This window comes from Macrobrachium nipponense, chromosome 17 (assembly GCF_015104395.2).
Source record: "Macrobrachium nipponense isolate FS-2020 chromosome 17, ASM1510439v2, whole genome shotgun sequence".
Taxonomy (NCBI): Eukaryota; Metazoa; Arthropoda; class Malacostraca; order Decapoda; family Palaemonidae; genus Macrobrachium; species Macrobrachium nipponense.
The window spans coordinates 61,574,375-61,600,756 of NC_087210.1; the positions used below are offsets into that span (position 1 = coordinate 61,574,375).

Genomic DNA, 26,382 nt, shown 5'->3' on the forward strand with positions numbered 1-26,382 from the left:
AAGTAGGAGATGGTCTTGAGTTCTTCTGTTTTCCTGCGACATCCTTTTTCCTCTTTCTGAATGGTGTCCTCTAGGGAGAGTTCCTCACTCATGATTTCTGTCAGTAATATCCACAAGACTGGCACGCATGTGATGATAGTTATAAGAGCATTGCCCTGATTCTGGTCTTTACTTATCATTATTATTAGACGATAGACTTCTCCCATCTCAAGGTTTTACTGGAACCATGTGATTTCCAGAGAACCTCTTGCATATCTCCCATCTCAAGTTTTACTAGAACCATATGACTTTCAGAGAACCTCTTGGCATATCTCCCATCTCAAGGTTTTACTGGAACCATATGATTTTCAGAGAACCTCTTGGCAGATCTCCCTTCTCAAGGTTTTACTAGAACCATATAATTTTCAAAGAACCTCTTGGCAGCACAAGATAAAAAATCGTGTCCTTCTGAATAATCGTTGAAGTGGTTGTAGGAAACTATCAAGCGGAAAAGTTAATATTAGCTTTATCGGGGCAAGAACTTTTGTATCTACATTCGTCTGTATCATAAAACTAGCCAGGAAATTTATCTTTACTGAAGATAATATTAGATTAGAGAAAATTGCAAATTGTTTGGTATCATCGAATAACATCGATATGATATTTATCATTAGTGACACTATTTAATATGAGACTATACGACTTGGAACCCATCACTGTAGTCATAGGTAACATCATATATACATCAACATCATAAGATGAAACACCGGAGTTCAGCCTCAGGACACAAGAGCTGGTGACGTCCTGAATATGAACTACCAAAGCCTCAACAAAATAGATTTGTGAGTGAGATGTATGAACTAAATCAAACAAAAACACATATATGGTCACTGATTTGTCACACACACACAAACACACACACACAAATTTATATATATATATATATATATATATATATATATATATATATGTATATATATATATATATGTATATATATATATATATATATATATATATATTTACATATAATGTATATATATATTATATATACATAACTGCATGTGCGTGTAAATTTTGAATGCTTTTAGATAAAACCATTATCGAATGGTTTATGTTAATAAAGATCTGAAGACCTACCTTGACAATATATATATATATATATATATATATATATATATATATATATATATATGTATATATATATTATATTATATTATATATTATATACATATAGTGTTTATATATATATATATATATATATATATATATATATATATATATATACATAACTGCATGTGCGTGTAAATTTTTGTTAATAAAGATCTGAAGACCTACCTTGACAAGTTGCACCGTTTTTGTCTGCACAAGAATTCCTAGTGTCCTAACAGAGTCCCATTTCATAATACAGAAAAAGCGAAAGGAAGCGCATTCCTCGTTCAAACCATAGGAAGAGGGGAACCAGACCGACACTATTGTGTACAAACGGCGACATGAAGGCAATTCACTCTTCCGTGCTTGGCTTCCAACACTTGAATCCTCATTATCATGCTAGTTTCGTATCTCACAATATTTCTAGAAAAACTTGCTCGTGAACTTGCAAATTCAGAAAAATTGCTTTTCCGCATTCTGGCCAACTTTACACTCACCGACATTAGAGTGAATCAATTTTCCTTTCGGGATAGTTCATATTCTCGTAATAAAAATGGATGCAATGTTGCTGGTATTCCGAGGGAGCTTACGTAAATCATTGAGAATCTTTTTTTACCTTGTAAATGGTGAGACAGTAAAATAGGAGTATCACAGTTAAAGCATACAGAACTCATATTACGATGTTCTTGACTGACTGCAAAGCTGACGAAATGGAGAAAAAAAAGACTCACTTTCTTTATTCAGATCTTCAATCAGCTGAAAATACTCATTGATGGTGTCAAAAGACTACAGACCCAAAAGCGTTCCAAAGGGATATCCGCCTGCAGAGAGAGGGACAAGTTGTGGGAATGGATAATAAATAAATAAATGGGGGAACAGAAAATGAAGTCGATACGTCTGAAGTTCATTCCTGTAAGGAGAACTAATGGGTTTTTTCCTCACTTCAATCTGTGGAGATCTGAAGATCTCACAACCGCATTAGCAAGCGATTCGACATTTCAATTGTAGCCAAGATAAAATTCTTAGCCTGCTGAGTAGTAATAAAACCTCTAGAAAACTTAGAGCAATTGGAGTTAATGTTTCATTGGTTTGTTTATTTGCTTGTTTATTAGTCATTTGTTTAGCAGTAGTATGTAAAACACTGAGTGGATTCCAAAAAGAATCACTAACCGTGTTCCTCGTAACTTCTTATTGAGAGAAGCAGAAATGTAAATTACATTCCAAAATAAATACACCAGGATTTAAGAAACCGAAACCATACACAGCATTACAATAGATTTTGATAACCAAGTTTAATAGTCGCTATTCTACAAAAAGTTTAATTGGAGAGTTATATCACCTCTTAGCTTGTAAAATTCAATTTGGATCGCCACAGCTAACCATCTCTGGTCGACAATAAACGAGCCCTTAGGTGTATGTGTACATACATATATATCATATATGTACTACATATTTATTACATATATATTTTGTCGACCAGAGACGATTAGCTGTCGCGATCCAAACCGAATTTTACAAGCTGAGATTTACTTTATCCCGCCAACACACGCAGGCCCTAGAAACCCACCGCCGCGGCTGCATTTATCCTGTGACAAGGAACCCGCGGACGACCCACGTGGACAAGAAACAAATGCTCTCGTACGACTTTCGTACGGATATTTCCATTTTTATTAATGTTAGTGATTGATGTGTTATGGCCACAGTATGCATTGTTGTACCAGCTCTCCGACCATGTACTTATAATCTTCAATTGATTAATCTGTATGAAACTGTATGTATGTTTCTGTCTGTGAAAAAACGCAGACGCCTGGATTTAATCCCCGTTTTCGATTTGTCAGAGATTTGTAACTACATTGCGGTTCGCTGCAGCCAATAACCTCTGTGAATATTCTGTACATACGGCTTCTACGGGCTGCTGTATAAGCAAGAGCCCGCCCATGCTGGCATAAGGCCAGCTTAATCAAAACAACAACTGAACATTAATCTGTTGCAACTCAGCAATTAACTAGTCATCACACAGTCGACATGTCAATCAGTACCTTCCTTACATGTTTAGACACCAACTTGAACGAGGCAGCAAGCTTTTGAGCAGTTCAGGATTTCAGCTTTTCTCGTGATCTTTGGGAATATCCTTCTTCATTTTTTCCCTTTCATTATGAATACTATTTTTTCTACTTCCTCGGTGGCTGTGTGGAAATTACCGATTATCATTTTTTCATCATGTAATCTCATGTATCTACATTGTGTGTGTGTGTGTTATTGTCTCTTAGTATATTCCATGTATACGGCCTTGTGCTGTGCCGATGGAAATCAAAGTAGCCGTGACGTCCCACAGCGTAGCGCAACGCCCATCAATGTTACAGCGCCGCTTAGGAGGTCCAGGCGGCTGCAGGATATGCTGCAACGCAACCATCGGCCCGTAGAAAGTGGCTTGAGACCTGGCTCAGGCAGCCAATGAAAACAAGACTCACCGCCACCAGCCAATAGGAGACAAGCATGGGGCAGACCCCCTGCTGTCAGCCACAGATATAAGGAGGACGGACACCGCACCAAGATCAGTCCACCCTCAGCTTCCCAGCCCGAGGATGTCTGGCAGCTCCAGACGAAAGCTCGCTTTAAGAAAGAGGAGAAGAGAGAGAGAGAAAATCGTTAATGACTTTGATGACTATGGTATCATAGTTTATCTGTAAAATTCAAATATATACCTATTTTGACCCTGTATTTTACCATGACCTCTATAGGCGCTCTACTAGCCTGTTTAAGTAGCACGGAAAAAGCCGCTATTCGCAAAATAGAGAAGAATCTCTACAAGTGTAACGCTGCTGAAGTAGCCATTACTTTTAATAAAGTATGCTTGAGAGAGGGTCTGCTTCCTAAGTACACTAATATTCGGCTACACGACCCGTCAGCCAGAAATAATGAGGACACCAAGGAGCTTTAGAAAATCCCCTCCTACAGCGGCAAATAGCGATCAAGACTACCGAACTGCGTGCCCTCCAGAACGAGACCAAGAGACTGCGGCAGGGGTGGGATTGGGAGAGAGTGAGAAGCAGCCCCGGCACCAGTGGAGTAGGAGAGGAACCTATAGCAGTACGTCCTGGTGCCCTTCGAGAGGAAGGTAGTCATGGACTGGACGACACCGAATTTGAAAATCCTGAACGTGACATAGTCCCATGGAGTAGACAACCAGATTAGAGGAACCAACGTACCCTGGGAACATCGAGAGAATCCTCGTCCGCCTTCAGGAGGACGACATAAAACAGCGAATGAGAGTGCCCTGCGCAAGCTCATCTCCCTGAACGGCGGCAAACTCCGCATCCCTGAACGAACCCAAGGATACATTAACCTTACCGATTACGACCCACTCCCGATCAAGACGCCCTTCTGAGCTGGGTCTTAATTGCCACTTCATTTCGAGACCCAGGCCTCATGACAAGAGACTCGAAATCGAGTTGCTCCTAGACTCCATCCAGCAACTCGAAGCCCGGTGTAGCACCGGTGAGAACTACCGACGCCCTTCAACCCCTCCTACTTGCTGAAGCTCTTACAGAGAGGGGCTCGCACTCCAGCGGGATCCTCACCAAGGGAGATGAAGAAAGCAGCGAAGGAACTGAAGGAGAAAGTGAACATCACGGTGCGACGCGCGGACAAGACAGCAGCCTTCGTCTTGATTGATACTGCCGAATATCACGAGAAGCTGGATGCTATTTTGTCTGACGAGAGCAAGTTCGAGCGCCTGACGAGGAACCCGACAGACGACATCAAGAGGGAGGCTAACGGAGTCATCAGCGCAGTGAATGCTGCAACAAATGCTGTGCACCTCCCGCCATACAAGGAGACTACAGCCTAGGTTATTTATATGGCAATGTAAAAACCCACAAACAAGGAAACCCCCTCCAGCTGATCATCAGCCAGACGCCCGCCCCTACGTACGCCTTGGCTAAACGCCTCAACCAAATTTTGACCCCTTACGTCCCAGAGTCGGTACAGCCTGCAGTCTTCGGCAGAGTTCTTAGAAGCCATCAAGGACGCCCCTGGTACCGGATTATCGCCTCGCTGGATGTAGAGTCCCTATTTAACGAACGTGCCTGTCGACGAAACCATAGATATAATCCTTGATCGTGTCTACAGGAATCAGTCGACGGCGCCCCTCAACATACCGGAAGCCTCGCTCCGTACGCTGCTGGAGATATGCACGAAGAAGGCCCCTTTCTCCACCCACCGTGGCCAGATGTTCCGCCAAGAGGACGGCGTGGCGATGGGCTCACCCACTGGGGTTCTCTTCGCTAACTATTATATGGGCACCGTGGAGGAACGGGTATATACCAGGATGCAGCAACCCCGCAGATATGGACGTTATATTGACGACATCTTTGTGCAAGTCGACGCCGAGGATGAGGTAGAAGCCCTCCGTCAAGCATTTCATTTCAGCAGTGTAGTGTGCTGAACTACACAGTCGAACGCAGCTCCGACGATCGGCTCCCCTTCCTCGACGTCCTTGTAAGCAAGACGGAAGACGGTCTCCGTACTTCAGTCTACACAAAGAAAACCAATTTAGGACTTTGCCTTCAACGGATACAGCCGGAGTGACCCGCCAGATTCAAAAGCACCACCGTCAGGACCTTCGTTAGGAGAACCCTCTCAAACTGCTCAACCTGGCAGGACACTCACCAGGAACTCGACTGCACCTCCCAAGTACTTGTGAATAACAGGTACTCAAATAAATTAATCAGTAAGGAAGTCCGCACAGCCCTGGAGAAATGGTACGGTAGTGAGAGCCCGCAGCCCCGCCCCCAGGATAATATCAAGCTGTACTACAAAGCCTTCATGAGTTCCCATTACCGTGAAGAAGAGGACGCCATTAAGAAAATTATTTCTGATCAATGTATCCCCGACTGACGACACCAAGAATATCGACCTAATCATATATTACCAGAATCGGAGGACGCGCGATCTTTTTATGAAAAATAACCCCTCTCCACAGGCACGAGAACCCCTGAATCAGACGCATGTAGTGTACCAGTATACATGCCCAGTCCGCGAATGCAGCGGCGCCTACGTAGGTATGACTACCATGCGACTGTCGAAGAGACTCTCGTGCCACGCCCAAGAGGGGGCTATAAAGAATCACGCCCGCACCAAACATCACGAGGCCATCTCCGAGGTATGTCATCATAAAGAACACGAAGATCATCGGGAAGGCCCCTGATGCCCGTCGTTGCGCCTGCTGGAGGCGCTACTCATCCAGCAAATAAAACCTAATCTGAATACGACGCAGGAAGAATTTCTCCTCCCTACGAGTATGAGAAGACCTGCCACCAACAATGACACCACCGATCATGACAACTCTATGGATGACAACGCCCCCGAAAACGAGGTACTCCTGCAGCCGATGGAAATCAAAGTAGCCGTGACGTCCCACAGCGTAGCGCAACGCCCATCAATGTTACAGCGCTGCTTAGGAGGTCCAGGCGGCTGCAGGATATGCTGCAACGCAACCATCGGCCCGAAGAAAGTGGCTTGAGACCTGGCTCAGGCAGCCAATGAAAACAAGACTCACCGCCACCAGCCAATAGGAGACAAGCATGGGCAGACCCCCTGCTGTCCTCCGACACAGATATAAGGAGGACGGACACCGCACCAAGATCAGTCCACCCTCAGCTTCCAGCCCGAGGATGTCTGGCAGCTCCAGACGAAAGCTCGCTTTAAGAAAGAGAGAGAGAGAGAGAGAAAATCGTTAATGACTTTGTGATGACTATGGTTATCATAGTTTATCTGTAAAATTCAAATATATACACCTATTTTGACCCTGTATTTTACCATGACCTCTATAGGCGCTCTACTAGCCTGTTTAAGTAGCACGGAAAAAGCCCGCTATTCGCAAATAGAGAAGAATCTCTACAAGTGTAACGCTGCTGAAGTAGCCATTACTTTTAATAAAGTATGCTTGAGAGAGGGTCTGCTTCCTAAGTACACTAATATTGGCTACACGAACCCGTCAGCCAGAAATAATGAGGACACCAGGAGCTTTAGAAATCCCTCCTACAGCGGCAAATAGCGATCAAGACTACCGAACTGCGTGCCCTCCAGAACGAGACAAGAGACTGCGGCAGGGTGGGAGAGAGTGAGAAGCAGCCCCGGCACCAGTGGAGTAGGAGAGGAACCTATAGCAGTACGCCTCCTGGTGGCCTTCGAGAGGAAGGTAGTCATGGACTGGACGACACCGAATTTGAAAATCCTGAACGTGACATACCCATGGATGTAGACAACCCAGTAGGAGAGGAACCAACGTACCCTGGGAACATCGAGAGAATCCTCGTCCGCCTTCAGGAGGACGACATAAAACAGCGGATGAGAGGTTGTGCCCTGCGCAAGCTCCATCTCCCTGAACGGCGGCAAACTCCGCATCCCTGAACGAACCCAGGATACCATTAACCTTCCGATTCGACCCACTCCCGATCAAGACGCCCTTCTGAGCTGGGTCTAATTGCCACTTCATTTCGAGACCCAGGCCTCATGACAAGAGACTCGAAATCGAGTTGCTCCTAGACTCCATCCAGCAACTCGAAGCCCGGAGCACCGTGAGAACTACCGACGCCCTTCAACCCCTCCTACTTGCTGAAGCTCTTACAGAGAGGGGCTCGCACTCCAGCGGGATCCTCACCAAGGAGATGAAGAAAGCAGCGAAGGAACTGAAGGAGAAAGTGAACATCACGGTGCGACGCGCGGACAAGACAGCAGCCTTCGTCTTGATTGATACTGCCGAATATCACGAGAAGCTGGATGCTATTTTGTCTGACGAGAGCAAGTTCGAGCGCCTGACGAGGAACCCGACAGACGACATCAAGAGGGAGGCTAACGGAGTCATCAGCGCAGTGAATGCTGCAACAAATGCTGTGCACCTCCCGCCCATACAAGGAGACTACAGCCTGGGTTATTTATATGGCAATGTAAAAAACCCACAAGCAAGGAAACCCCCTCCGGCCGATCATCAGCCAGACGCCCGCCCCTACGTACGCCTTGGCTAAACGCCTCAACCAAATTTTGACCCCTTACGTCCCGAGTCGGTACAGCCTGCAGTCTTCGGCAGAGTTCTTAGAAGCCATCAAGGACGCCCCTGGTACCGGGATTATCGCCTCGCTGGATGTAGAGTCCCTATTTACGAACGTGCCTGTCGACGAAACCATAGATATAATCCTTGATCGTGTCTACAGGAATCAGTCGACGGCGCCCCTCAACATACCGGAAGCCTCGCTCCGTACGCTGCTGGAGATATGCACGAAGAAGGCCCCTTTCTCCACCCACCGTGGCCAGATGTTCCGCCAAAGGACGGCGTGGCGATGGGCTACCCACTGGGGGTTCTCTTCGCTAACTTTTATATGGGCACCGTGGAGGAACGGGTCTTTGCCAGGATGCAGCAACAGCAGATATGGACGTTATATTGACGACATCTTTGTGCAAGTCGACGCCGAGGATGAGGTAGAAGCCCTCCGTCAAGCATTTCAGCAGTGTAGTGTGCTGAACTACACAGTCGAACGCAGCTCCGACGATCGGCTCCCCTTCCTCGACGTCCTTGTAAGCAAGACGGAAGACGGTCTCCGTACTTCAGTCTACACAAAGAAAACCAATTTAGGACTTTGCCTCAACGGAGACAGCGAGTGCCCCGCCAGATTCAAAAGCACCACCGTCAGGGCCTTCGTCAGGAGGGCCCTCTCCCACTGCTCAACCTGGCAGGACACTCACCAGGAACTCGACCGCGCCTCCAAGTACTTGTGAATAACGGGTACTCAAATAAATAATCAGCAAGGAAGTCCGCACAGCCCTGGAGAAATGGTACGGTAGTGAGAGCCCGCAGCCCCGCCCCCAGGATAATATCAAGCTGTACTACAAAGCCTTCATGAGTTCCATTACCGTGAAGAAGAGGACGCCATTAAGAAATTATTTCTGATAATGTATCCCCGACTGACGACACCAAGAATATCGACCTAATCATATATTACCAGAATCGGAGGACGCGCGATCTTTTTATGAAAAATAACCCCTCTCCACAGGCACGAGAACCCCTGAAGCAGACGCATGTAGTGTACCAGTATACATGCCCAGTCCGCGAATGCAGCGGCGCCTACGTAGGTATGACTACCATGCGACTGTCGAAGAGACTCTCGTGCCACGCCAAGAGGGGGCTATAAAGAATCACGCCCGCACAAACATCACGAGGCCATCTCCCGAGATGTCATCATAAAGAACACGAAGATCATCGGGAAGGCCCCTGATGCCCGTCGGGTTGCGCGCCTGCTGGAGGCGCTACTCATCCAGCAAATAAAACCTAATCTGAATACGACGCAGGAAGAATTTCTCCTCCCTACGAGTATGAGAAGACCTGCCACCAACAATGACACCACCGATCATGACAACTCTATGGATGACAACGCCCCCGAACGAGGTACTCCTGCAGCCGATGGAAATCAAAGTAGCCGTGACGTCCCACAGCGTAGCGCAACGCCCATCAATGTTACAGCGCTGCTTAGGAGGTCCAGGCGGCTGCAGGATATGCTGCAACGCAACCATCGGCCCGAAGAAAGTGGCTTGAGACCTGGCTCAGGCAGCCAATGAAAACAAGACTCACCGCCACCAGCCAATAGGAGACAAGCATGGGGCAGACCCCCTGCTGTCAGCCACAGATATAAGGAGGACGGACACCGCACCAAGATCAGTCCACCCTCAGCTTCCCAGCCCGAGGATGTCTGGCAGCTCCAGACGAAAGCTCGCTTTAAGAAAGAGAGAGAGAGAGAGAGAAAATCGTTAATGACTTTGATGACTATGGTATCATAGTTTATCTGTAAAATTCAAATATATACACCTATTTTGACCCTGTATTTTACCATGACCTCTATAGGCGCTCTACTAGCCTGTTTAAGTAGCACGGAAAAAGCCGCTATTCGCAAAATAGAGAAGAATCTCTACAAGTGTAACGCTGCTGAAGTAGCCATTACTTTTAATAAAGTATGCTTGAGAGAGGGTCTGCTTCCTAAGTACATATTATTATTATTATTATTATTATTACTGAGATAACAATACACAGTACAATTGTTCTGTACACGTTATAGTAATGACGTTAAATTTTCCTTGTGGTATATGTTCTTAGTTTCTACTTATAATTTTTTTTTTACTGTTTCAAGGTATTTTATTCTTAGGTTTGATGCTTTCTTTGCATTGCAATTTGCAAGAGGATTCTGCAAAAAGAAGTCGTGCACTATGACATAAGTTATGGGGGTGTCGAAGGAGCAAACCCAAGACGGGATGTTCTTTGCTTGACTGTTTAGTACCACTTTTCCCAGATTACTTACAGAAAAGTGAAGCTTTATTCTCTGGAGAGACAGAAAGGTTCATATATCTGGTAACAATCAAACTCATAAAACTTGAGAAAGGCGACCCGAAAAAGATTTGAGCATTTCTGCGAAGAATATTATCAGTTTTGAATTAAACATGATCATTCTGCCTATCTAGGCCTCTCTTTTTTCTCTCTCTCTCTTTTTTTTACGAGCGTCTCAGTGGCATGATCGGTATGGACTTAACCTGCCACGGCCACGAGTTCGATTCTCGAGCATTCCACTGAGGTGTTAGAGATGTGTATTTCTAGTGATAGAAGTTCACTCTCGACGTGGTTCGGACGTTACGTAAAGCCGTTGGTCCCGTTGCTGAATAACCAATGGTTCCATGCAACGTAAAAACACCATACGAACAAACAAAAACAAAACATAACCGTTACTTCGTTGGTTGTTTAAGCATCCGAGAATGTGACCGAACTCGAGGAGTGAGCGGGACTTTTCGTATCCTGAAATGGTCGACGAATTTGCCCACCGAGAGAGCCTTTGTTTACAGATCTCCCGGATCAGATGAATGGTGAATCTCGATTGTGTTCAGCCTTCAGCCTTCGGTAATTTAATCCTCGGATGCACCCTTGCGTGATGCGGGTTGAAATTGCCTCCATTTTATGAGAGCAAACAATGTGCTCTTGGAATAAGATGATTGGAATTTAAGGAGTCGTATCTTGCCTTACTTTTCTTCTGTCTCTCTCTGTCTGTCTGTCTGTCTCTCTCTCTCTCTCTCTCTGTGTCTGTCTGTCTCTCTGTCTCTCTCTCTGTCTGTCTGTCTGTCTGTCTGTCTTAAATACATAATAGATAGATAATCTCTTTAAGGGGACCGTCCGCTATGATGTCTATTTTTTTTATTTATTACGCAAAATACATAATTTTCATATATGTTTTAGATATATATAATACCTTCATCATATAAAAATTTCAAGTCATTTGATCAAAAACTTTTCGTTTTATTAGCAAAAATCATGATTTAAAAAAAAAAATTGGTAGAGTTTTCTCCACTAATATGACATCAGTTGTATTGAAAATCATACCATAATAACTTCTTTATATACAGAACAATTCTGTGTGGCAGAATTTTGATTTTTTAATTTTTTTATTTTTTATGAATTTTTTTTTTTTTTTTTAGTCTAGACACTCAAAAAATTCTAAAAAAAAAGAAAAAAAAGATATCAAAATTCTGTCACACAAAATTATGGGATTTTTATTCCTCTTTCCAATGATATCTTTCTCTCTACAATTGGATAATAAATAAACGAGTAATTTTTACCGACATGCGCATAAGTATGTTTTTGAGTTATGAGCTCCCAAAGATTTGCTATGTAAATTTTTGCTTTTTTCTTATAAAAGTCAAAACAACATTATTATAATTACTTTATTTGTACTTTTAATGTTGATTTCTACATCAAGGATCGTGGTCCTACCCCTAAAAGTGGTGTTAGTACCCTCAGCCGGACACCAGATAATGATGTTGACGGCGAGACATGAGACAATGAGGGCAGCTGAAAACAATTAATTTTCGTGTTTTTCTTTCAGCACACTCCTGGCCTTCGCTAATTTTGCTAGCCATAGTTGCTGAGTAGCCTTCGTGATCTTAGGTAACTTCGGCATTGCTATAAGTTCACTAAGAAGTTATAAAAACAACGTAAATAGCTAGTAACCAAACGCAAGTGCCTACGCGCATGTAACAGCTTTGACGTCTGTGGCGTAACTGAGTCATTCTCCGAGTCTCGCCTATAAATAACCGCTCTGAGCAGCTCGCTTCTCGCCCAGTGTCACACTACCTTTCATTGCTACCAGATGTATGAGAATTTCGAAAAAAATCTTAAAAAATCGCTGTATATATGCAAAAATAAACACGCAAAAACGATTCTGTCAAACTCAAGTCATACAGACGACGCAGTTAAGATGACGTCATCATTTAAAAACCGCCATATCTTCATTATTTGTGAAAATAATTGGCTGAAACTTCTGGAAAGCATGCACGGCATGTTTCTGCATAGATACAAGTAATAACTCGATTTTTTATTTTTTCAAATTGACATGTCATCCGCCATAGCGTTAACCTCTCTGGTTTTTTCACCATCCGGATTGAACATTCATTGCTTATTTTCGTGAAATCGCTATACTGCTCATATCCTGGATCTTGCTCATATTTCACATCAAGTTTTTCGTTCTGCAAACACTTTCAAATTCTTTCATATTTTCTTTAGATTTACTAAGTTTTACCAGCTTGGCTCCAAATTACCTCATTGTTATTTTGACTGGCATATATCAATTAGCTATATATATATATATATATATATTTATTTAAGATCTATATATATATATATATATATCTTGATATATGTATATGTATATATATATATGTATATATATATATCTATATATATATATATTATATTATTATCTTGATATGATAGATCCGATATATATAGATATATGGTATATCTATGTATATGATATATATATATTTATATAGATATATATATATTACTAATATATAGCTACATAGAATATATTAATAGATATATATAGATATTATCTATATATTATCTATATATAGGATTATATATATATATATATATATTATATATATATGTATAATCTATATATATATATATATCTATATATATATATATATATAGATGATGTATATATATATATATATATAGATATATATATAATAGATATAGATATACATATATATATATATATCTATATATATAATAGTTATGTCTATATAGGATATATATATCTATTATATATATAAGAATATACTAATATAATATTATTATATATATTTAATATATATCTATTAGATATTTTTATATAGATATAATATAATTATATATATATTATCTATATAGATCTATATATATATATATATATATATATATATATATATAATTATCTATATATATATCTATATATTATAATAGATATATATAGATATATATAGAATTTATATATATATATATATAAATATATATTATATATATATATATTATATATAATTATATATGTATATTCTATATATATATAATATATCTATAATATATAATATAGGGTATTAAATATATATATTATATATATATTATATATTATTATATAATAATAATATAATTAGTATAGGATAATATATTATATAATATATATTTATATATATAAATCTATAATATATATTAAAATATATATATAATATATATGGTGTAACATAAGCTCCTTATATATCATAAGAACTTTTAATTGTTCTGAACAAACTTTGTATCCTCAACATACCTCACCTTGCGTTTATGGATTCTGTCATTAGGTTTTTCTAGTTCTATATATATACAGCTTACAAGATTTTTTCTTTATATAAAAAGTTTTCAAATAACTATTTCATAACAAACATTTGATCAACACACTCTCTTTCATATCTAAACCCACATTGTTTACCACTCAGAATCTCACCGTATTCCTTCCTTGATATACTTGTTTAAAGTATGCTCTTGAGTTCTTATAGTCACTTCTATTACTTGTACCTTTTTTTAATAGAACAGTTATTCTCTCCCTCATCCCTACATACCTTACAAACCCTGGCCAGCCACTCACTCGCGCTATCACCACCTCTCTGCAATACTATTGGTCCGCTGGTATGGCGGCTAGAGTCGTGACATGCCTCTCAGATGTCGCGGGTTAGCGCCTCCCCCAGGGCGATGAAAAATCACTGGCTCTGTATTGTGATCAGTTACTGCTACAGTGTAGGGTGTGCGGTGGGAGGTTGAAACCAACATACTTCAAAAGCTTGAATTTTAAGTGGTGTGCTTATTCCTTGTGAATAGGGTTTCATCTACCGAAATAATAATATTAATCTATCTTGTAATCCTAGAAACTATTGGTGTCTGCCCTCACTATAACCTCTTCATTGTTCTCCTTATGCCCTCAAGAATCACTTCCTGAAACGTTCTCAAACATTCGCGAACCCCTACCCCCTTCGCATCATTCATTCCTACATCTGCTCTCCTCTCTCCCATTCGAGATCCTTGAAGATTCCGTCCATTTTTGCCAGATGAAGGACAGGAGAAAGGAGGAAAGGGAAAAATAGAAGAGCAAATCTCTCAAAGAGTACTGTCGTAAGGGTGCTGTTTTCCAATTGTATCGCCAAGAGACAACCGATCTTATCAAACGGCATTTTATTTTGCCTGGCACCACTTTTCCTCTCCAGACCAAGTGAGCACTTCCCTCGTTTTCTGAGTTTGTTTTAATTTTTCTTCTTCTTTTTTTGTGGATTGACTACGAGCCCACACCAAAATAGAATAGATTTCACTCGGCTGATTTGTTACTTATGAATCAGAAAGATTGCTTTTTGAGTCCAAGTTTCCCTTTCTCTCGATTGTTTGTTCATATGCTCTTTTTGGTCTTTTTCCTCAGTAATGAAGCCGAGTAAATCCCCGGCATCGTCAATATTTACAAACTGATTGTCATAGCTGGTGAACTTCATCTCAGCATCTCTCCACCATTTTTACTTTTAAATCAACCCTGGGGACAGAAGACTACTATTAAACAATACCACTTTCTTTGTCATGCAAACAGTCTATAAACGGACAAACGTCACCTGTCAGTGCATTTAGGGATAACAAATGTTTTACGTCATTACACTGAGAAATGATCATTTGATGAAAAATTTCTCACATTAGTAAGTTATCTTGCGAAGGAATTAAGCGTATTAACTTTGTTTGAAAATAATTCTGAATTATTAGTTTAGTCAAACAAAATTTAGTGCAGTCTGCAGCTTTCTAGACAGTTCTGAAAATAGGAATTTTAAATTCCCAAATTTTGCACAATATTAATAGGAATGATTGGTTGCAGTTGGTAGGAACTGCATATGTCGTCTGTCCCACGGCTCTGTTGGGAAGAGGTCCCCAAATAAGTGAAAAACTGCGATTTCCTAATATATATGTGTGTGTGAATTACTTAAACTTATGCTCTAATAGAAATCCGAACCGTTTAACCAATCTAAACAAACTTTTGCAAGCGGTCCTCCTTTGATCCAAGGAAGGTTTTCACATATATAGTTTTTAACCCGTAACCCAGACCTCCGGGCTACCTTATTTACTGTGTTTCCCGGCAAAGATCCAGCCATGGGATAACATCTTGGACTGGTGTGAAACATGGTGTCAGGAAAGTAAGTTCATACACTTTCGTATCAACCATTGGAAAATTTCCTGCATCATCTTCGAGTTCTGTTGTTGTGTAAAGTATGTGTATGTGTACTAACATTGAAAATACTTTTTTCCTGTGATTAATAATTCTGCCTAGAATTCATTGCTATAAATTAACATGTTAATCAAAACCACACCACCTTCCTTTCTAGGTAAATGATCAACTGTCATTTGGAGTTTTCCCCGGCAACTCAGGATTGGTCAGCTAGTTGTAAATATTTTCAAGCTGCAGGCCGGATGTGGCCTGCAGTTCGTTGATGGGAAATCCCTGGTTTAGATAAAGCTGGACAAGTAACAGCGCGGACCCCTTCTTTTAACTGTTCACAATTTAATGTAGAGTCGGTAGCAGGTGAAAAAAAATCTTTTTTTATAACACAAGACTGAATATTGGTGATTATTTATTTCCACTATAGTGAATATTCTAAAGACAATGTCATTAGGAATTATTTTACGATATACGCACGATTTTTGTATAATAAATGTGGCAAAGTGTTATACGCTACAAATTGCTCTACCGATTAGAAGTTTGTTGGACCTTGATATATCCATTGTACTTGCTACACACCATTGGAACTCGTTGGAATGGGATTCGGAAATCTTTGAATAAAAAATACCGATTTGGCATCAGCCACTCCAGACCGCATTTTGATATAAAGTGGAAAATAGACAAGAAGTGATCAATGTTGTTCTTACACATGGGATGAGTGCTTGTTGCCAGAAGAGTTGTACTAAATGTAACGCTTACGGTAAAAGACGATCCCGTTGGAAATAGCAAATCATGAAAGAAGCCACTTTTTCTTTAACGTGCTCGCTACAACCCTGGTCATCTAATCAGCGAAGTTCGCTGGATCTGGTCAGCATTTGGAGGGTGACCACCCCGTAATGCATTGGTTTCCAACCTTTTCTAATTTTCGATCCCCTTCATTGAATGGCACATCCTCTGCGCCCCTTCCCCCACCCCCGCCCCCGCCCCCGCTCCCCCGCTTCCTTAAATACTGTAATTCGCTGACATAATTGGCGTATGTCAATAATTCACAATATTTTATATATATATATATATATATATATATATATATATATATATATACACACATATATAGTATATATTATATATAAATTCCTTAATATAGATTTTGAAATAGTTTGTTTATTTAGACAACTAAATTTCATATTTATATCTGAAATATTTTCTCAGTATTTTGAAATTATGAATTCCATCGTAATTAAGAGTTTTCAGATATAATTATCCCCTTCATCATGCAACGCCGCCCCGCCCCCCTCCCCCGGCAGCCCTTCGAGCTCCCCCAACCCGGGTGGGGTGTGCCCCACAGGTTGGAAACACACTGCCGTAATGCAAGACGCCGCTGAGCGGTGGATCGCTGCGCTGTGGTTTGCCAGGTCTATATATATAGTATTACTTCTGTCCAACTGCCAACGGTCTACCTTTCTTTGAATAAGGGCAAGGTCTCCAGGGCTGTTTCATCTATATGAATGATTCTTCGAAAGGTCAGAGAAAAGACGTGAAGTGCAGTTGTAAGATTTTATTTGTCTGATGAGTTGAGTCAGTAAGCATCGAGTATATAGTGCGATAGTGAATTAACCCTCCCCAACTCCCGACCCCATCCACATCCCCATCATTACACATAAGGCCTGTCTCTAGGAAGAAAAAAAAACACAACCATAATCATCAATAACCGCTAAATTAAGCACTTCTATACAATTACAAAGGTTTATGGGCAGCCCAAACAATGATCATGGCTATTTTCCTCTAGTTTTACGCATAATCACACGCTTCATGGAAATTATGGCCGTCTCTTTCTCAACATCTCTTCCATACCGTCAAGCCAGCGATTTCCCAGTCTCTGCCTCTCCCTCCTTAATACACCTTGATCAATCTTTTCCAAAACGCTAATCTTTACGGAGACCGTGATCCCTTGAATGGTTGACTTTTGAGTAACTCAAGAGTGAACTATCATTTTACTCCGAAATACCCTTATGGATACTCTCACTTTCATACTCTTTAATCGTACTGTTTCGTGTCTCCCTTTTGCCTCATGATATATCTCTTGCTAAATTCATTTCCAATTATCATCTATTAAAAAATGGTTTTTCTATCAACAGTCTTCGCAATTTTTTGCTCACAGTAGTCAGTACTGAATCATTTGCAAAACCTCGACCACTCCAAATTTCGTTCACTTGCCATTTTTTTTTATTTATTCCGAGCCTATACAACAGCAAATCTTCAACTTCCTTGTAATTCCATTAATAAGAATATCACACAGCTGTGGAGATGTAACTCGCCCTTGCCTTAGATCAAACACATCACTACCACATCTTCAGACTTGAACACTTGCTTGTACATCGTGCAGACTATTATTGATTCTGATGAAAATAGTTTTTACCCTTTACACCCCTAACAAGCTAATTTCAAATGTGTTAGATAACTGAAGTGACTTCTACTCTATAAATAAAATATGGTAAAATTGTAAGAAATGGTAATCTAAAGGTAATGGCAAGAAAGCTGCTCTCACACCGAATGAAAATCTGTTTTAGACATAGTAATATTCAAAGTTGACTCTTCCAAGGCATTGTAGGCGATTTTGTATCACTACTAAATTGCCATTTCTCCTTCAGATGAAACAAGAAAAATCTCTGTATTTCTTTCCAAGCTTTTACCTGAGCCATTGTTTGGAATTTGGCAGTGCCACCCCAACAGACGGATGACATAATACCATGCTCGAAAGAGGCGAAGCAGTGTGGAGAATATGGCGGATCGAACAAATGCCCTGCTCCTGGGTATGACTCCACTTTATAGTCTTGTTTGTAATTATGAGAAGACAAACGCTGTCGGGCAGATTGGGCTTGAACTTCAGAATTGACATCCCTGTCAACTGCAGAGACGATGAAGAGAAATGCTGTCGAACTCTCCTCCAGAGGAAGCATAAGCTTCTGCAAAAACTTTTTCTCAGGGATACAAGACTGAACACACTCATATCCATCATCAGTAAATCTTCCAAGAGATACGTCATAGTGGAATGGTGGATAAAAACGGTCTTTAACTCTCATGCCATAACTGGCTGGTGCAATAAAGTTATTGACAGCGACACAGGCAGCGACAGATGGGATAAACGTAGCCAGTGACACAGCCAAGTCGCCTGCTTTGCTATTGCCAATAACACCTATACCAAAGTCAAGCACCTGAAAATATAAAAGGTGTCATTATGAGACAAAAGAAGCAACTTTCTACGGGTGAACTCTTCTGTACAAAGCAGTGCAGCGTTAATTTTCTCATTATTACCAGGCAGAGTTAAAAGCCATTGCTATAGTATCCTGTCCATGGCAGATTGTGTAAAGGTATTTCTTATAAAGGATCACTATGATATTAAATTGTTTAATATTCACATAAAACATGTGAATATTAAACAAGTGATTTAGTGATTTTACAGTAAGAGGAAGTTTTTATTCTTAATCAAATTCAGGTATTGTAATTAGCAGTTTTTACATTTCACCTTTATTTTTCACATGCATGATCAATATACAGATCCAAGAAGCAGCTGCGAACCTGCAGAATGCATGACTTGATTCTGCTTCCTTGTATAAATATTCTTTTGGGCTCTTATCGCCAGATAACGAGTGAGTTTTTAATGAAAGGTTTTGAAATTTGAATGTTTGTTGTAACGCACTTCAATTAAAAAAAGGGGGAATAACCAGATGATCTTGAGCATTTAAATCTGTCGGCAACACATCTGGTACTTACTGTTGTTGATCTTGAATGCGTGAATTTCAACTGCGTTGATAATCACCTTACTTATGTTCACCTTGTCTGGGCAACACTTAGATACCAGAAGTGGGAGACCACCACAGCAGGTGAATCTATTTAACAGGATATAATCACAAAGGCAGAGGATTATTGAGTACTGAGAAAATCACTCGCATACACTGCCATGTCATCTTGAAATTCTCCTGGATCGACCTTCACCAAACATTCCCTTATTCACTATTCACTCCTACTTCTACATTCATTGACCTTCATGATCATTGCCGCATTTTATCATTGACCTTTAAAAATATGGCTGCATAATCTACCTCGCTCTTATTAACTTTGATGAGCGCTGTTGCATCCTCTCTCACCTTTCCGCCTTGGAGCCTTCATGAACATTATTGATTTCTCTCCCTCTTCCCACAGTAGACTTTTAACAATGTTGCTGTATCCTTTCCACCTTCCCTGTTTACTCTCGTACTTCTCCATCATTTACCTTCGTGGCCGTTGTTGTATCATCGTCTTCCACTTCACCATTATTGACCTTCATAAACATAGCTGTAATTTCTCTGATTTTTCTATTACTGACTTTTAAGAAAGTTTCCATATTCTCGTCTGCATCTACATCACTGACTGCCATAAACATTACTGAGAACATTTCCACATTCTCCTCTATCTCCTATTTCATTGACATTTATGAGAATTGCTCTCCATCACTGGCCATCAATATTGTTGTATTGACTCCTTCTGGTGCATTATTAACTTTCAATAAAACTTTTGTGTCCTCTTGTACTTCTTTATTTTTGACCTTAGAACGTTATCTTATCCTCCACTCCTTCCTATTTTTGATCTTTGAGAGCATTGCGGTATCCTGTCTTTTTCATCCTTGATATTCATGGACATTGGCGTATCTTCCCCTACTTCTTCAGCACTGACGTCCTAATACTATGCACTTTACTGTAATCATAACTTCAGTGCCAGTGTTGTTTCCTGTGCTACTCCATCATTTAGTTTCCTAAAAGATTACTGTATCCCTTCTGATCTCTCATTCACCGATATTCACGACCGTTGCTGTGTTCGCTCCTAGTTTCTCAGAAATGACTTCCATGATTATTGCTGTCTCTGACTTTCAATTGCCACATTCTTATTCTCTTTTCCGCCGGTGTATTTTATGAACATTACCCTATCCAATCCTACCTCTCTATCATTGGTTCTTATGGTCATTTCTGTATTCTCTCTTCTAATAACATGAGCCTTACCATAACCCTTGAAAGTAAAAAATATTGTATCCTCTGCCATTAACCTCAATGAACATTTTTGTTACCTAGCCTTTACTACTTATCAGTTTCCAACTTCCTCATTATTGAATATTGCTGTTTTCTCTCATAATTCCCAATCACTGACCTTTTTGAGCCTTCCTGTGTGTCTGCATGCAGTTAGCTTTCACTGATATTTGTGAACACAATTTTTTTCTTCCTTCTACATCAATGGCTTTTATGAGCATTGATGTCCTCTCATACTCTTCTTCAGTATCCCTCGTGAACATTGCTATGGTTTTTTTTCTGCTCATTGTTTTTGAGGAACACTGTTATATCCTAATTTCTTTCTGCATCACTTACCCTCATAACATTACTGTAAGTCTACTTACTTTCCAATTATTGACCCATTAACATTGTTGTGTTCTTTCCTTCTTTTATCCATTATTGACCTCTATGAACATTGCTGTTTCCTTCCCCTCCCTCCCCTCCCCCCCAACTTCGTCACCCCTGCGCCTGAACATTTCCTCAGTCTCTTCTATGTCTCCATTGTTTACCTTCAGACGCATCGTTGTATTCTTTCCTAATAATCCATCACTGACCTTTAGGAACATCGTCGTTTCCTCTCTAACTTCTCTATGACTTCCATGAATATTGTTACTAAGACATCACTGACCATCGTGTATTATTTTGTTACTTACTCTTCTGCTGATTCAACACTGACCCTCAAGAACATTGTTGTATTCTCTTCTGCGTCTTCGTCATTGACCTTCTCTTTCGTTGATCTGATTGGACGTTGTCATGTCCTCTTATCCCTCGCCATTGCATGCATTCATCAACATTACTGAATCTTCTACTACTTCTGCATCATAAACTTTCATAAACTCTTGTCTTATTCATTTTTACTTATCTATCACTGACTTGCGTGAACGATGCTGCGTCTTCTACTTCATCATTAACCATTATAGATTTTGTTGTATTCTCTCCTTTTCCGTCATTGATTTCATTTTTTTTGCTGATAATTACAGCAATCATAGAAGCCTCCTCTGTGCGCTTCTCTATGTAACTGGCGAGAAATGGATGAAATACAGTCCTTGTACTCTTATTTTTCGCTTGTTATAATGTGTCTTGCCCAGCTTGGCTTGTATACATGAGAATATGAGGAAAAACAGGTCTTTGTTCCCACTGTTATACGATTTCTGTATCGCTTTCTTTTGGTCATCTGGAAAGTGGTTTCTCGGTATATGAGCCTTGTCTGTGTAAACTTCTACAATATTCGTGGTTGTCGTTTTCAGAGTTATATTCTGTGTCCAATGAGCAGTGCATAATCCGTTATGTTAATGTACGAAAATAAACTAAGAGCAGAAAATATATTCCTTCTTAATGTAGAGACATGTTAGTTCGGATGGCCCTCACCACGAACACAGAAGAACCAAACAAAAACAAACAAATAATTGCCACCTATCAGCACGTAAACAACTCCATCTTGGAGTAAAAGTTTACTGACAACGGAAGAAAATATTAAAGGTCATGTGAAGACCCTTGGTACACATGTCAATGCATTTCCAGACAGAGAAGGAGAACAGCCATCCTTGGCAGCATTACTTCTGCTCCTACTGAAGTCCTTCTTTCTTTCTGTTCTTTATTCATTTCTGGCAAGTGGCAACTCAGGTCGAGGCCCTTTCGGCAATTCAATTTAAAATTATCTCCAGCAATAAGGTCTTTTTAAAGTTTAGTTTTGTCACTCTTCTTTTTTGACGAATTACACAAGAAACTATATGTAAAATTTTGGGGACATTTTGTCACAAGTAGGGATCATGACTGGCAACAAGAGATCAGATTTCAGGAGACATGAGGATTTGGATGAGAGATTATTCTTTGGGATGGTGGATATTGACTCTTGTGTTCTGTTACAACTTATCTTTTAACAATTTTTGTGTTAATTTCTTACTGATTATAGTTGTGATCGATTTTGTTTGCTAGGACAAGTTAGCTTTTACATAAAGGAAAATGATTCAGTTGGCATACAATGTAGCAAATTGCAAAACGGGCATCTACCTCAAGATAAAGTTTTACTAATTAGTATGCAGCTGTCTCTCATGAGGCTTATTGACCTTTAGGTACATTGCTGTTTCTTTTCTTAGTTCTCTATCATGAACCATATGCTCTTCATGAACATTGCCCTGTTTTGTCATACTTCACCATTTAGTGATTTTAAGTATTTTAGAAGAAAAAGACGACGAAGAAAAACTCTGCTCAAGTTTCAACGAGATATAGAGAATAAACCAGAAAATGGCTAAATAGTGAAGTTCACATAAATCAAGATGAGATTTAAATATAAATCAAAATACTAATAGAAATAGATAACAAGAACAAAACATTAAACTCGCCTTCTCGTGTTGTAGGAGAAATTGAACGGCTTCTTCAAAGTATGCGATATTAAATTCTTTTATAACTTTAGGAAGATCATCATAATTGAAGATAGCAAGAGCAAATGACGCAATCCCACGAGAGGCCAGTTGAGCTGACCTGTATTCAATGAGGCCTCCTAAAGTGCCAAACATATCTATTACTGCTGGGAATGGGCCATCACCTGCAAAAGAAATCACTTATTGAAATCAATAGCTTTAGAGGCTGTATGTGTGGTGATATCTCATTTACTCTAAATTACATTTCTACACTCATAATGCAGAGTAATTTCCTTCCCTAGGGACGTTATGCACCATCTGGAAGCTGCTTACTTGTGTAGGGGATACTAGGAGAGAGCGCAACCCTAAGAGATGAGGGCAAGTCTGAACAAGGCGCTCATTATCCATAGACAGTTGTTCTTGCGCACAGGAAATGTAGATACGCGGATATACATTGCATTTTTATCATGGGGATATTCAGCAATATAAATCTCCTAACTTCCGTGAAACATAAAGCCATAAATGAAATAAATATATAGAAATTATCACTACCACACATCCTAAAAAGGCTGTACACAAAGTAGATTCCAGCACCAACATTTCTAAAAGATTTGGTTTTATGTGGAACATTTAGGAAGTTACTCAGGCTAGTTATTACTAACAATGCTCAGTAAATGTAAGGCCTCACAAGTCAAGTCAAAACACCGCAACTCCACTTTCCGGGAGGTAAAAAAAAAAAAAAAAAAAAAAAACTTCACTTTCCGGGAGGTAAAAAAAATCCACTTACCGGGAGGTAAAAACAGAGTCCCCCTGACCTCTCCGTATTGAACTGGAATGCGCTGAACTCCAGACGCCATATAATGCCTTTCGTGAGCTACGCATGAATGAGGTTCTGTTACTTCTGATGAACACAACTTTTCAGCGCTAAGGTGTCCATTATGGACGCTAATAGTTACCTGAAAATTCAAAATATACAAGTGAAAAACTAAATAATTGCATCTTATTTTCTTGATTTATTAGGAAACCTTTTAATGTATTTTTTGCTCACTATGTAGAAAAATTTCATTTCACAAGATGCAAGATTCCTCAATTTATCCTTATTATTTTATGTTTCCCTCATATAAAATGGAGTGCATCGATATAGAAGGTGAATGTGCAACTGGAAAAGTTGGAGAAAACTAGCAGTGTTTTTGTTTTGAGAGGAATTTTATGAAGAAAATTTGCCCCACGATTCTGAGATCAGCACCGACGAGGTTAAAACGGAATCAATATCAGATTATTCTTACTTCTTTCGGACTTAATTTTTGAAGCTATGCTTCATCATGCAAAGCCTCGTTTTTGTTTACCCCAAGCAGTCTCCTGTCTAGGAATGTTTTCATAGCTGCCTCAATAGTCTATCAAAAAGTCGTTACTGAAAGAGTTAACAAGCTTCTGTCAAGAAATTATTATCACAGAAGGTCATATAAGGTAGATAATTATCACCTATGTAAAAGTTTGAAACATGGTGGCAGATGACTTACTGCAAGAGGCTTTTCTACAACTCTTTTGATAAAACGAACGTATCTGTAGTGGGGTGGAGCTGGGACAAGACTTCCAATGAGGCCCATCGGAAAAATGCCCTCATATTGGCCCCCTAGAGACTCCATTTTGTCGACATCAACTGCGCCATTTTCATCAGCCCTGAAATGCAAGAAACAGTTGAACACAGCTGATTTTTGGCACTTGCTTCTTTTTTATCTCTTTAGCTTCAGATTTTTGTTACTTGTTTCTTTTTTATCTTTTTAGCTTCAAAGTGGCAGTTATCTTCATTTTAAAGATAGATTAGCAGCCCTGTCTTTTCTTTACTTTCAAGTTAGATATACTGTAGTCTTTTTTTATCTGTTCTAAGGCTATTATAGCTGCAGAACATTTACAGCATTTTGATTTGATCTTGGATGTACAGAATTTACTTTTCTTGATTTCCTAACATGATTTATCGCAAGATCTTTTAATTCTTAAGTAGGATGTACAGCACTTTCTCTTCGTGATTCAAAAGTAGATGTACAAAAGATCCTCTTCCTCTTTCTGTTCGTTCTCAGGCTGGATTTTCAGTACTGTCAGTGTCACCTACAATCCAAAAGCCAATGAAAATTCTCCGATAAAACTGCGAAAACAGTGCATCATTACTTCAACACCGATAGCAGACACCCTCACCTGTAATGTGCATAAGACATGTAGGGGACACCCCTGTCTTCAATCATAGAGGCTTTAAGAGTGACATCCTGGTTTGGCTTTAAGCCTGAAACTTTGATATGAATTGGCTCGTCCTGTAGGCAGGACAAGGGAATGACAGACAATAAGACGTCTTCCTGTGGTGTGGAAATGAAAAAAGAAAGAGAAGTTGCCTGTGTTCATGTTCAAATTTAATATAAATTCAAGTTAAGAGGCATCATAATTTCTTATTTAAGGATTTCCACTCTCCCCATGGATTCTCGCTTTCCCTCGCACACTTACCTTTGAAGTCGTATTCATTTTGCAACTAGTATGCAAAGTGAGGGTAAACTAAGGAACCACAAGGACTCTTAATTACGCCACAATGGTTGGGCTATGAACTCTGGCACACTCCTGAAAATTGAGAATAACTAAATCAAACTCTTCTTTGTTATCAGAATAAATAATTGCTAATTTCCAAACCAAACAAATCGTTTTTCTGACAAAAAATCTTGCCAGCCACTTTGTTAGTGTTGCTTCTGTATTTTTTATGTTTTTCTGGCTTTTTTGAAACTTAGAATTTGTAGTTGAAGACTACGTTACGTGCTTTATGGGACTCATTTTTTTATGGCAGATGTTTTGCTTGGTAGCCATTCAGCAACGTACAAAGGTTCTAGCTACCTACCCGCGGAAACGAAGCAAATTAATCAAAATCTCCTAAGTCCAGTAAGTTACGGGTTTCCAGAAACGTGTATTAGATCCCTCGTACCTTAAGGGATTGAATGCACTGTATGCACCAAGAGAAGAAATTATGTAATAAGTGGAAGTATGATTAAAATCTTAAAAGTACCTGTTGGCAATATATAAAAAAAGTACAAAAAAAATTATTCAAACGATTGTATGACGCTGATTCTACGGTTCGCTAGGCCAGTGACGTAGACTTTTGAAACCTGCATAGCATTAAGTGAACACTATGCATAATTTATCTTCATAATTGTGCAGTTATGCTTCTAGCTGCGTACACTACAATTGTTATTTAGTTTGATGCTAAA

At 39.8% G+C, this 26,382-nt stretch overlaps 1 protein-coding gene and 1 long non-coding RNA gene across 2 annotated transcripts in view; one reads left to right on the plus strand and one right to left on the minus strand.

Moving 5' to 3' along the window:
* Positions 1-26,382, plus strand: part of LOC135196052 (uncharacterized) — a 271,313-nt gene that overhangs the window by 147,376 nt on the left and 97,555 nt on the right. The window lies entirely within an intron of this gene.
* Positions 18,282-25,651, minus strand: LOC135196471 (acyl-coenzyme A thioesterase 1-like). Its single transcript, XM_064223324.1, has 7 exons — positions 25,634-25,651; positions 25,334-25,488; positions 24,661-24,820; positions 23,928-24,096; positions 23,623-23,631; positions 23,123-23,340; positions 18,282-18,914 (listed from the first exon to the last, which is right to left on the minus strand). Exons 1-7 carry the CDS (start codon positions 25,649-25,651, stop codon positions 18,282-18,284), a joined length of 1,362 nt encoding a protein of 453 aa, XP_064079394.1.